This window comes from Papaver somniferum, chromosome 3 (genome assembly GCF_003573695.1).
Source record: "Papaver somniferum cultivar HN1 chromosome 3, ASM357369v1, whole genome shotgun sequence".
Lineage (NCBI taxonomy): Eukaryota > Viridiplantae > Streptophyta > Magnoliopsida > Ranunculales > Papaveraceae > Papaver > Papaver somniferum.
The window spans coordinates 32,609,495-32,622,884 of NC_039360.1; the positions used below are offsets into that span (position 1 = coordinate 32,609,495).

General features: G+C 36.2%; 1 protein-coding gene across 1 annotated transcript; it reads left to right on the forward strand.

The window, feature by feature from the left end:
• The first annotated feature begins 5,268 nt into the window (after positions 1-5,268).
• LOC113355770 (endoribonuclease Dicer homolog 2-like) lies at positions 5,269-13,126 on the forward strand. Its single transcript, XM_026598719.1, has 22 exons — positions 5,269-5,876; positions 5,998-6,193; positions 6,277-6,390; positions 6,499-6,633; positions 6,788-6,872; positions 7,134-7,195; positions 7,409-7,549; positions 7,633-7,761; positions 7,850-7,982; positions 8,185-8,278; positions 8,537-8,729; positions 8,834-8,994; positions 9,097-9,315; positions 9,431-9,654; positions 9,736-10,007; positions 10,123-10,577; positions 10,684-10,787; positions 11,132-11,328; positions 11,443-11,652; positions 11,756-12,178; positions 12,326-12,604; positions 12,687-13,126. The coding sequence occupies exons 1-22, from the start codon at positions 5,704-5,706 to the stop codon at positions 13,041-13,043; spliced, it is 4,356 nt and encodes a 1,451-aa protein (XP_026454504.1). The 5' UTR covers positions 5,269-5,703; the 3' UTR covers positions 13,044-13,126.
• Positions 13,127-13,390: the final 264 nt, after the last annotated feature.

Here is a 13,390-nt window from a genome sequence, read left to right on the forward strand (position 1 = left end):
CCTTCCTTAAGTTTCCACATAGATCAAATTTTTCAATAGCATTACTTGAGACATAGATTAAGATGAGCATGTTGATTGATTTATCAAAACCTTAGTTTTCATTATTTACTATATCGAAATGTCGATATCCAGAGTGGTTGCATCAAAAATGACACTCATGAGAATATATTTACATATAATCAGTTATGTAACCGATTTATGACCAGATCTAATTATCCTGGACTATATTGATGGAGAAAGTCTCAACAACAAAATTTTGTTATTTTCTTAAGAGATGGCAAGACAACGTAAGTAGTCTCATTCTATCAACGAACATTTAAAGATGGACATTCAAGTAATAATATTCAAATTTGATCTAAAGCCATAATGTGCACAGTTCTTTTCTCTTTTAAGGGTATATGAGACAAGATGTACTCTTCAACACAATTAAATTGTGTTGAGGTGTGCAATATAGTGCTCACCTCTAGGTTCCTGCATGGAATTTGTAGTATCATTCGTAACCGAACGTTTAGCCTTGACTCTTCTTTTCATTTGAGATTTTACCTCTTCCTTTGAAACATTCAATATTTTAGGAGAAAAAGAATTAACTTTACGTACCCCGTGATTGGACTTTTAAACAAGTTTAAGCGTATTTTCCAAATGACTAGCCCTCCGTTGCAGTTAGTTGACATACCTTAGTTTGTGTTTGTATTTAAAACATTGTGTGACTCCGTGACCATCAATGGTACAATAAGGACATGTCGATTTGGAAATTGATCCAGGAACGACATTAGAAGCTAAACAAAGAGTAATTGAAACGTTAACAGAGTTTTCATTGGTATACGAAAAATCCATCACATCCTCCAATGAATTTGAAGAAGAATCATCAACCAAATTATCAAGATTGATTTGAGTATAGATACATTCATCAGAATTGATAATTTCACCCAAGAGTTCTACACTTGATTCATCATCCTCTTCAGAGTCATGATGATCAGATGTTTCATCAGGCGTTGCAGCCAAACTCTTGTTTCCTGTGTATTTCCTTCGATTTGGGAACTCATTAGCAAAGTGTCCGAACCCTTTACACTTGAAGCACTGTGGCATATCCTCATCGTCATCATCGTTAAAGTCTTTATTTTTCACAGAAATACGATTATGTGGGTTAGCTGACGTATGAGGATTTTCTCTGGTGAACCGTTTATTTCTCTTCCTAAGAAATTCTCTAAACTGTCCTGTGATAAATGAAACTGAGTTATCAAGATCTTCATATGAAAATTCAGGAACAGTAAGATTGTTCACAAAGTTGTCAACACTTTCACTTTTAAGAGTTCCAGTGTTTTTCAGTGCCTTGAACGCAATATCCTTTCCGGCTTTGGATTGCAGTTCATGATCAAAGATCTTTAACTTTCCAACTAAGGTATTTCTGGAAAGTGTTGCAATGTTATTTCCTTCCATGATGAAATATTTCTTAGACTCGTATCTTGCTGGTAAAGATCGGAGAATTTTCAACACAATGTCCTTTTGGGGAATAGTCTTCCCTAACGCATAACATGCATTAATAATTCCAGAAACCTTTTGATTAAACTCATCAAACGAATCTTCATCAGACTTAATAAGATTTTCCTAGTAAGAATTTAGGTTTTGAAAGCTTTTTTTTTTTTGAAGTATCTCCTTTGAATTCGGTTTCTAAGATATCCCAAGCTTTTTTAGACTTAGTGCACGAGGTCAGATAGTGCTGAAGATCTTGGCTTATGGCGTGGATAATATCATTTAACCCGTTAGAATTATGTTTTGCAGCATTTATCTCGATTGTACTATATTATGCTAAATCCTTCGCAACAACGTTTCCATCTCTAACAAATGTCAGAGGATCGTACCATATTATTACAAGTTCTCATGTCTGACAGTCACGCGCATGTCGAAAGGAACGTATAACAGTTTTCCATCGTAAGTAATTTGTGCCATCAAAGGATGGCGATACGTTTATCGAGATTGCATTCCTGTATGAATGAGTCTCACTGGATTTGATCAAATTTGATGCTACTATCACTCACTCATTCATCAATAATCATTCACACACTCATTGGATCGAATGAGTGGGCGACAATGGACACTAATCAACAGACTTTTAGCCTCTTGGGAAAAAATATATCCAAGCGGCATACTTTTAGCCTTTTAAGTATATATTTTAGTTTTTTTTAATTTAGTTTAACTCTTTTACCGGGCCCCGCAAATATTTTATAAATAATACAAAAACAGAATATATACCTAGGAGGCTGAAAGTTTACCGCCTAGTGTGTACTTATTTTGCTTACCCATAGTCAGCAAACCCCACCTTCACCTAGTCCCTCATTCATTATGGCTGTGAATGAGTGCTTTTCACACTAATTCCATAGCCCTTGCTCTTAGGAGTTATTTCTGACAATTAAGGGGTTCGAACCCCTACCTCCGCAGTGGGAGAGAGCATGCCAACCATCAGACCACTTGATGGTTGGCAAGAATAAACATTATAAATCCTCAGAATTAATACTAATTAACCATGAATAAATTATCCATTAAGGAAAATAGTTGGATAAGAGTTTTTCATTTTACTTAAAAATGCCTTATTTTATCTTTTAATGATGGGCGTCAAATAATTCTTATAGGCCCAAAACTACCTGGCTTGATTGGGGTACACCCAAATTAATTGGGGTATACCAATTTTAAACTCATCCAAGGTAGTGTGTTAAGGGGTGTCTAAAAGATGTTAAAAGACCAATTTGTCCTAACTATTTTCAACCAAATTTAAACCCTGCCGACTAAAACCTAAAACCTGTCAAAGAAAATTCAAAATCTCTTTAAGATTGGGTATGATTTCAAAATCTCAACATGATGAAATCAAAATAAAATCAAAATGAAACAAAAAAAAAAAAAACGAGTTTTGAGATTGGGTACAAAATCATACCCAATATCAAATACCTCATGATTCAACATTTTTGCTGAAAGTCGGCATGGTATTTTTTGTCGACCTTGCCGACCAATAGTAATCGGCAGCTTCCTAGGTTGAATATCATGCCGACTTTTCATATCTTTAGCATTTACAAGGTCGGCAAGGTATTCATCCTTATACCTTGCCAACTATAGTTTAGTCGGCAGGTTATGAAATTAATACCTTGCCGACTAATCATGCATTTATAACACCTTTCTCTGTATCGCAAAAATCTTGTAGTCGGCAAGGTATTTTTTTGTCGACCTTGCCGACTATAAGTTAGTCGGCAAGGTAAGAAATCAATAAGATGCCGACTAGTGAAGCATTTACAACAATATCCCGTGTGTCAAAAAAAAAGGGTCGGCATCTTCTTCATTCGACGACCTTGTCGGCTAAAGTATAGTCGGCATCTTCTTCTTTCGACGACCTTGTCGGCCAAAGTACAATCGACATCTTCTTCATTCGTCGACCTTGACGACTTTTCATGGTTTCAGAACTGAAATTGTTGATTTCTTCTATAATTTTGAGTATGATTTCATATATCATCAGCTTTGCAATCCCCTTTGCAGAAGTATTTGGGTAGTATGCTTTCATTTCCGTTGCAAAAACTTTTTTCAGAACAAATTTTTTTCATCAAAAATCTTCCCACATGAGTTCAATCGAAAACAAAATTTCATAACTTAAATTCATAAGTTTTAATTTACTCATAAGTTTTAATCTAAACTCAATTAATTAACCTAATCAGATTTTTTAGTGTTAATTAAACAAGGGTATATTAGCCATTTCGAAAATACAAGGTTAAGGGGTATCCTATTTTACTTCAAAATGACCCAAGTTTTGTCTCATTAGGTATACCCCAATTAATCTGGGTATACCCCAATTAAGCCAGACAAAACTAGCGAGATATTTCAATTCCCATCTCCTTTTTAAACCTGGCTAAATTGGGGCCTATGCCACTTAATTGGGACCTATGGATTTTTTCATCCACCCCATAGATAATGATAAGGGGTGTCTAAGTTTGATGAAACTACCATTTTACCCTCTATGAAATTTTAATACTACCAATTTATCCTCATTTAATCCTAATAACAAAAGAAAAAAAAACTAAAAATCAAATCAAAATCACTTCCATTTCCATCAAAATTAAGAATTTAAAATCAAAAACATTGTTGATAATCACCAAATTCACTAAATAGGTAATTTTTCGTTTTAGCTCGAATCAAATACTTTTCTATTAACCCAATCCCCTAGAGTAGGTTTCAATAACATGTAATCACCCAAACAATCCAATTTTTTTAAATCAAAGTTTTTTGGGTTTATAACAATAGGTCTACGTCAATGCATTTGTAAACCGATTTCAGTTAGAAACGGTTGTTGTTTATGCCCATAAATACCGATTGTCCTGGATGGCATTCTTGTCGGAGGAAATTGAACCGGAATCAGTCTACATTAATGCCCACATAACCCGATTTGGAAGAGATAATTGTTTTCCTGTGTTTTTTTTTTGTTAGAATCGGTTTATACGATACATATATAAAAACCGATTCCTAAGAAGAAAAGTTCTGTAACTTTAAGAATCATATTACATGTATATATATGTAATCCGATTGTCATGAAAAAAAATTCTGTAACTTTAAGAATCTGTTTACATGTGCATTACAAAAACCCGATTTTAGGAATCGGTCTATGTGGGTATTGATCAAACTCCGATTCTGGGTTTACATCGTAACTTACAGAAAACCCAACCCATAATCGGTTTACAAATGCACTAACATAAACCGATTCTGGATCGAGTCTTTTGAAAAAAAATTAAATTTTTTACAATTGGTGATTCATAGTTAATCCAAAAACTAACTTGATTAAAAACTTTTTAATTTTTCGGATTAACACTATTTGAACAAGGGCATATGAGGCATTAACAAAAATAATGGATAAGGGATTTCCATGTTTTACTTCTTAATGATCCTATTTTGTCATGTAACTATAGGCCCCAATTAAATGGCATAGACCCCAATTAAGTGGCATATGTCCCAATTTAACCAGGGTTTTTAAGAGTGTCAATAACACGTTTGGAAGCACATCTGGGGATAAGCGAAAAATCAATTTCGACAGAGAATCTCAAAATGATTTCTAGAATCTGAAAGCTCACAAAAAAACGAAAAAACTCTTGTTTCTGACTGCTTCTGGAATCTTAGCACTCTTCTTGGTTATATTTTCAACCTCTTGCAATGTCAAATCCAGCAATGAATTCAAATAAACATGACGTGGGATCTGCAAAGTGATTTAAAGGCATGACCTATCTATCTCTCTCCGTATAGGAATGTGTAAAAATAGAAAACTGAGCAGTTTTTTATTAGTTTTCATTTATACTTATCAGTTTCCCTTATTTACGGCATTAAAATCCTTTTTTCTACTTCTTGGGAAGTCTCTGATCCTTCTTTACTTCCAGTCGTTCCAAAATCCCTTCCTTTTTACTGACTTATAGAATTCTTGTTTTCCCTGTACGTGCTAATCCTTTTAGCTTCCTTTCAGGGAAAGGAATTTAAGATTCCAAAAGACAAGAAAGAGTCTATCCGTGTGGGTTCCCAAGAACATGAACGAGGAATAACTTTAAACCACTTTTTCTTTTGAACTTATAAGAATTCAAAGTATCTCCATTTGTTTATTTAAGAAGTTCTACTGTGTACAGTGATCATCATCACAGTCAGAAATTGAAAGGAAAAAGAAGAAGAAGAGATTAATCCAAGTTATCAATGGGAGAAAAAAATAATGTGGTGATCGTTATAAGCGATGATGAGGAAGAAGAAGATAATGCAGCAGCAGAGCCTATAACTAAGCATCGGAGGGTATTAAATCCGGAGCCCCAGCAACCCCATCTCCAGCCTCATGGTGGTGATGATGAAAATCCTCAGTCTTTTGCTAGAAAGTAAGTTCCTTTGTTTAATCATGTTGGATTGGATTGGATTTTTCTGTTTTCTTTTTTTGAATTTGAATTTGATATTTTCAATGTGTGAAAATTGATTTTAATTGTGGGGATGATGATGCAGTTATCAATTAGAAGCATTAGAGAAAGCAATGAGGGAGAACACGATTGTATTTCTAGAGACTGGTTCAGGGAAAACTTTGATTGCGATTATGTTGCTTCGCAATTACTCTTACCTTCTCGGAAAACGCTTATCATCGTCGTCTCAACATCACTATATCTCTGTGTTCTTAGTCCCTACAGTTGTATTGGTCACACAAGTACACATCTTTATACTTCCTATCTTTTGTGCTTTATGTGTGTTATGTTGCATTTGATTTATATATGTTACTCAAATGTGCAGCAAGCAAGGGCTGTGGAGCGGCACACTGACTTGAAAGTGGGTAAACTTTGGGGAGACTTGGGGGTGGATTTTTGGGACGCTGCCACATGGAAGAAAGAGATTCAGAAACATGAGGTGACGATTAGTATGGTTTTAGAACAAACAAAACAGTCTCGATTTTCATAGTTTCACATTTTGTCTCCTTGAGTGAAAACCAATTGGGATTCGGTTTTTGGGTTGCAGTTGCTTGTGATGACACCCCAGATTTTACTTGATGCTCTGCGTCATAGCTTTCTGAAGCTAGATGTAATTAAGCTATTGATATTCGATGAATGTCATCACGCAAGAGGGAAACACGCCTATGCTTGTATCATGACTGTAAGTAGTATAGTAGTTCCACGGTAGTACTTATTGTAGTTTTCATTGACATATCTCATCAATGAGAATAGGTGTTATGTTATATTACTGCCTTGAGGATTCTAAATTTTTGGACAAGTTTGGGTGATATTTTTTTCATTTACTGAATTTTCAGGAATTCTACCATCCGCTTCTGCATACACAGTCCAATCTGGTTCCTAGAATTTTTGGAATGACTGCCTCCCTTATCAATACCAAAGGTAACCCAATGTAATTGTAGCTTTCTTGAATCGTGGGGTTTGGTTTGCTATCCCTATTATGGTTTTCAAATTGTTGTTTCGTGTTCTCACATTCTTTTTCTGAATTGTTTGTATTACTAAATTTTGAATTCAAGAAAAGAACTTATGCAGTGTTAAATGAAAAGTAAGAGTAAATATCTATATGGCATCTTTGCTTTATTCGAACGATTACTATACTGAAAATGCAGAGTTTAGGCTGATGTTTTTCTGTTTTGCTTTCAGGATCAAGCTCCATTAACTATGGGAAACAAATACTTGAACTCGAGCGTCTTATGAACTCAAAGGTATGTTCTCTATCTTCTTTTGCCAGAACATTCTTAGTAACTTTATTACCCTTTATTAATAAAAAGGATTTAGAATCATTATGCTTTTAAACGCGTCAGTAGCCTAGTGTGTCATCACTGGTCATTTGGAGATTTTGTTTAAGTTGTATGTACATACAATATCTGTGATACTTGTGGACGTACTTAAAGAAACATTGCTAATTTTGGCTGAAGGTTTACACTGTTTCTCATGAGTCCAATTTGGCTGCGTATGTACCATTTGCTACTACAAAACTGAGGTTTTATGAACATGTGGATATGCCATATGCGCTGTCTTTCACACTTGCCAGTAGCTTGGAGCAAGCAAAGTTCAAGGTATATTTCTCCTTCATAAAAGGGACTCATTTCTCTTAGCTACGCCTTTGAATGCGCTGTCTAACTTCTATTTCTATTTGTAGATTGTAAATTCTCTGAAAGAGTTACAACTTGACGAGAAAGCGGAAGAGTCTGCGTTAAAGAAGGTTTCAAAATTATTTGGAACTTTCAAGTACTGTTTAACAGATCTTGGTGTTTGGCTGGCTCACAAGGTCTATAATACTTATACTAGTCATCTAACTAACCCAATTTGTTGATTTCGATTGGGAATGCTAAGATAATGTTCTTGTGATCTTGCAGGCTGCTGATTCACTGTCTTGTGTAGAAACTAATCATTTTTTCTGGGAGAGTAACACAGATGGGAACGTTGAGAGAGTTATGAGAACTTTCAGTGGAGATGTGTTTCGGGCCTTTTCACCCCACGTGCTGTCTGGTGCATCTTTGTCTTGAATACACGTTTATCAAAAAAAATTGTTTTTTTTTTGTTTCTTGTTCTTTGTATTTTTGCTTTTGCTGCTTTTCTTATTATTGTCTCTGACATTCGGTTCATTTGTATGTTTTCGTAGACTTTCCTTTTGCTACTTCTTTGTATGTTCCTAATGCCTATTTCCATTAAATTTTTTGATCTGGTCTAGATAGGAAAATTGGTGATAGTCTGACTGAAGATATGGATGCTGGCTTGTTGTCTGCTAAAGTTAAATGTCTTATTGAATCACTAACTGCGTACAGGTTTGGATTTCCTTAACCGTCGAAATATATATTTGTAAGCTGTTATTGTAGTTCTTAGGACTGCAAAAGTCTACAATTGTATGCCATGCCTTTTCCAATGAAGCAGCTTGTGGTGCCAAATGTTTTTAGAGTTTCCTTATGGTTTCTGAAAACCTACATGTAGGAGCTGCAGGCACTCCTGTTGCTTGTAGACTTATAGTGTTGGTGTTAGATTAACTACGAGCATAACTCTTATCTCTTGTTTTTTTCTTCCATCAGACACATTAAAGCATTAAGATGCATAATATTCGTCGAGAGGGTTATAACATCCGTAGTTCTTCAGTCTCTACTGAATGAAGTGTCAGAATTGAGTTGCTGGAAAACAGCTTACATGGCTCGGAATCAGTCAGGGTTGCAAATTCAGAGTAGGAAAAAACAGGATGCAATCATTGATGACTTTCGTAAAGGCATTGTAGGTCCTATTGTCATTCTTTGTTTTGTTTTTCTTCTATTTTTTTCCTGTTAGTATAACTTTTTTTATAGAGCTATATAACATCTGCCGACACGGGTATACAGGTGAACATCATTGTTGCCACCCAGATACTTGAGGAGGGTCTTGATGTTCAGAGTTGCAACTTGGTCATAAGATTTGACCCATCAGCGACCATTTGCAGCTTCATACAGTCGCGCGGGCGTGCAAGAAAGCATGGGTCAGACTATGTATTAGTTCTAAAGAGGTGTTCCTCTCTCTCTATCTCTCCGTGAAACACTTCAAACGATAGAACTTTGGTTACTTTATCTTTGTAACTCAAGTCTTCTTTCTGTTTTTTTTTTGACAGTGGGGATGCTTCAACCCTTTCTAAAGTAATAGGCCATCTAGCAGGTGGAGAAATTATGAGAGAGGAGTCTATACGCTATGCCTCCTTGCCATGTGCACCTTGTGAACATGAAATGGAAGACAACGATTTTTACCGTGTTGAAAAAACTGGAGCACTTGTTACTCTGAACTCTAGTGTTGCATTGGTATACTATTATTGCTCTCATCTGCCTTCAGATGGGTTGGTTCTCAAAACTTAATATTTTCTGAGGTTTTCTTGCAGTTATAAAATTCCCTGTGTTATCAAGGATTTTGTTTTCAGCTTTGACCGGTTAACTTCGTTCATCTTGCTATAGGTATTTTAGACCGGCTCCCAGGTTCTTTTTCGACAAGGATGTTTATTACACTCTACATCTTCCAATGAGTTCCCCAATACAAACGGTTTCTGTTCAAGGTCAAAAGAATATGGTAAAAAACATTGTGTGCCTTGAAGCATGCAGGAAGCTACATAACATTGGGGCTCTGACTGATAACCTTTTACCAGAATCAGTTGTGGAGGAAGCTGCAGCTCAAGAATTTGGTGAGTTTTCTTTTATTACCGCCGAAGATACAAAGATGTTATATCAAAAATTTAAAGGTCTTCATTTTGCTTGATTTGCAGGATCTGTACCTTATGAGGATAAGGTAGTTGATTATTTTCCTGCCCAATTGGTCAGCCATTGTGAATCCTCTTCTAAGGAGGTGTATCATTTTTATTCAATTGGCTTAAAGCAAAATTTTGAATATGATGTTCCCTTGAGAGATATTATTCTCCTCATGAAGTGCGATTCTAAATCTGATTTTGAGGATTTAGATTTTCAATTAGCTGTTCGTAGGGGTTTCGTCGGAGTGAAAATAGTGCACTCTGGTACTATTTATCTCACCTCAAGTCAGGTAACTCAGATTTCTTTCCTCTTCATAGATTATTTGCTCAAAATCTTACAAGCATTGGAAAATGATAGTAGCTGGGAAATGTTTCTCTTCGCTTGTTTTTGTTATTTTCCACCAGGTTCTTACGGCTAAAAAGTTCCAACTCACTCTACTTAGGTTTCTTTTGGATCACAATTTGGAAAAATTGAAAGATGTAATGGACAAAAAGGGTACCAACCCAGTGATTCACTATTTACTTCTGCCATCAGTTGATTGTGGCCAGAAAGAATCTCCATTAATTGATTGGGATTGTGTTAGATCTTCACTTTTCCAATCCCCACTCGTTCCGTGGAGTGGAAATGTTCAGGGTGATATCAGCAAACTGCATAGTTGCTCTGCTAATGGTTGTGTTTGTTGTTTGCATACAAAGGATGGTGTTGTTGGCAGATCCATTCTAGAGAACTCATTAGTATTTACTCCCCACAATGGGAAAATATACGGCATTACACGTATCTTGGATGACATGGATGGAAACTCTGTTATGGATAAGCGGCAGGTTGAAACTGTTACATACAAGAAGCATTTCAGAACCCAGTGAGTGTGGATAGGTTCCTGTGCCAGATTTAAGTTAATGTTTGCCATCTTTATTGCCCCTATTGGTGGTGAGTTACACACTGATCATGTCGTTTACCAAATGCAGGTATGGTGTCAACTTGTGTTATGCTAAGGAACCACTACTCCGTGGGAGACAGATTTTTACAGTACATAATTGGCTTCTAAGGCATAAAGAATTCAAGGAGAAAGGTTTTTATATACTTATCCTCCACCATTAAGCCTCTTTACATTTGTTTGAAATATGTTTCCCCTTGTAGCGCCTTCAGAAAGCTGGCTTCTGCCACTTTTAGATCAGTATAGCTTGTACGATGGTACAGAAATGTTGAAAGTCTGATCAGCTTTGATGGGTCAAAAGTCTCGATGAGATGATTTCTCTGCGCATTTGTGTGCATGCTTTTTATTTTAGACACTGGACTTCGTCAGGAGGCACTACTTTTGTTCTTCTGCGTTTTTGGTATTATGTGCGTAAATATCGCTTTCCTTTTTACCCAGTTAAGCATTATAATATGTTCCTGTGTTCCCTTCTCTTGTAGAAATCAGTAAAGCTTGGGTTGAATTGCCATCTGAGCTTTGTGCTATTATTATGTCTCCAATAACCATTGGTACCCTGTATGCATTCTCCTTGGTTCCTTCCATTATGCATCGAGTCGAGTCTATACTTCTTGCTCGTAGCCTAAAAAAAATACACTTGGATCACTTCCCAAATCAGTATGTTGTCCCAACCATGAAGGTAATTTGTATTCTGATATTTCCGAGATGCTGAAGCCTTACTTTTGTTACCGTAAGAATCATCGTTTGTAGACCTCTTATGGGTATTTTTGTTTTTAATGAAATTATGTCGCAGGTTCTGGAAGCAATTACAACAAAGAAGTGTCAAGAGGAATTTTCTTTGGAATCACTAGAGACTCTAGGAGACTCTTTTCTCAAGTACGCTGTTAGTCGACACTTGTTCAGATCAAATAAGAATCAACATGAGGGACTTCTCACAATCAAGAAAGGAAGAATGATATCCAATGAAGTCCTTTGCATGCTGGGATGTGACCGCAAACTTCAGGTATTAAAAGGATTTCTTTTGTGTCAAAAAAAATAAATGAAAAGGATTTCTTATTTGGAAATATTATTTACTGTTGGTTGTGCACCATTGTTTTTTTATTTAGGGATTTATTCGGAACGTATGTTTTAATCCTAAGGAGTGGGCAATTCCCGATGAGCCTACTTGCTGTATCACGTTGGATGAAACTGTTATTTCTGCAGAAAAGATATACATTAAGGGAACAAGGTATATGAGGAGTAAAGTAGTTGCTGATGTCGTTGAAGCTCTAATTGGAGTATATCTCAGCTCATGCGGTGAGATGGCAGCTTTACAATTTATAGATTGGCTGGGGCTGAAGGTTGCGTTCTTCTCTGAGCATGATCAGCTACATAATGAGACTACAATACCGTTGATTCATCCGGAGAGGCATGTTAATATAAGCCATCTTGAATCTGTTCTGAATTACTCGTTCAGAGACCCTTCTTTACTGGTTGAAGCGCTAACCCATGGTTCATACCATCTCTCGGACGTTCCTAGATGCTATCAGGTATTTATGAACACCTAGGAATATCAGCCATTTATGTCTAAATCTCTTCTCTTCCTTTTATTAGAGATGTCATTTGCTTTGTTTTACTAGCTTTGTTTTACTAATGCTTTATTCCATCTTTTATCTGTCTTCCTGTTTTCCACCCAGCGTTTAGAATTCCTTGGTGATGCTGTTTTGGATTACCTGATCACTGTATACATGTATGATAAATACCCTGGAATGTCCCCGGGATTGTTAACTGACCTTAGATCAGCATCAGTAAACAATGACTGTTATGCACATGCTGCAGTAAAGGCTGGCTTGCATAAGCATATTCTGCACGCATCCTCTAAGCTTCACAAACAAATAGGAATATTTGTTGGTAGTTATGATCAATCATCATCCGAGTCAACTTTTGGATGGGGTTCCGAGGGTGATTTACCAAAGGCAAGTTTATGATGTGTTCATATTTATATCATTTTGTTCGGTCATCATCTTTTCTTACACCTGCTTTTTTTTTACCAAACAGGTGCTTGGAGATATTATTGAATCCTTGGCAGGGGCAATTCTGGTCGATTCCCATTATGACAAGGATGTCGTGTGGGCAAGCATAAAACACCTACTGGAACCTCTGGTTACGCCAGAGACAGTGAAGCTGCATCCAGTGAGGGAGCTACAGGAATTGTGCCAAAGAAATAATTTTGTCTGTGAACGTAGTGTATCATTTGACAAGGGCATTGCTTCTCTTACTATACAAGTGAAGGGAGAAAGAATGTCATACTGCCATACCTGCACAGGTGCAAATAAGAAGATGGCGAAAAAACTGGCTTCCAAAGCTGTGTTGGACTACTTGAAAGGCCAATCAACTCCAGTTGTTGTACAGTAACATTTAACTTCCATTGTAAATGACTTGTGTTTATAGATTATTCATTTCAACATTTAACAACAAAAATTCTTGCAAACTAAAAAAGAAAATAAATAAAAAAACTAAGTAAAACTCTGTCATTCTATGTGATTGGAGAAAAGTAGATCATGGTCAGCTATAAGACGATATAACTGATTAATGTTGGGAAGAACAGGACGTGCCAAAATACCTTGAACAAAACCATCATATTCATGACCTAATCCTCCAAGTGCACAACGAACCAAATCATCATCAGAAACTGAATGACCAAGAAACCATAAGACATTCCTTATCCTGAAGATTGGGTGAAAGTATTTATCCACTGTAAG

Coding starts and splice junctions, on each gene's coding strand:
- LOC113355770 (XM_026598719.1), top strand. CDS start 5,704: ATGGGAGAAAAAAATAATGTGGTGATCGTTATAAGCGATGATGAGGAA. Junction 7,762..7,849: donor GTGTTTGGCTGGCTCACAAG/GTCTATAATACT, acceptor GTGATCTTGCAG/GCTGCTGATTCACTGTCTTG. Junction 11,653..11,755: donor GATGTGACCGCAAACTTCAG/GTATTAAAAGGA, acceptor TTTTTTATTTAG/GGATTTATTCGGAACGTATG.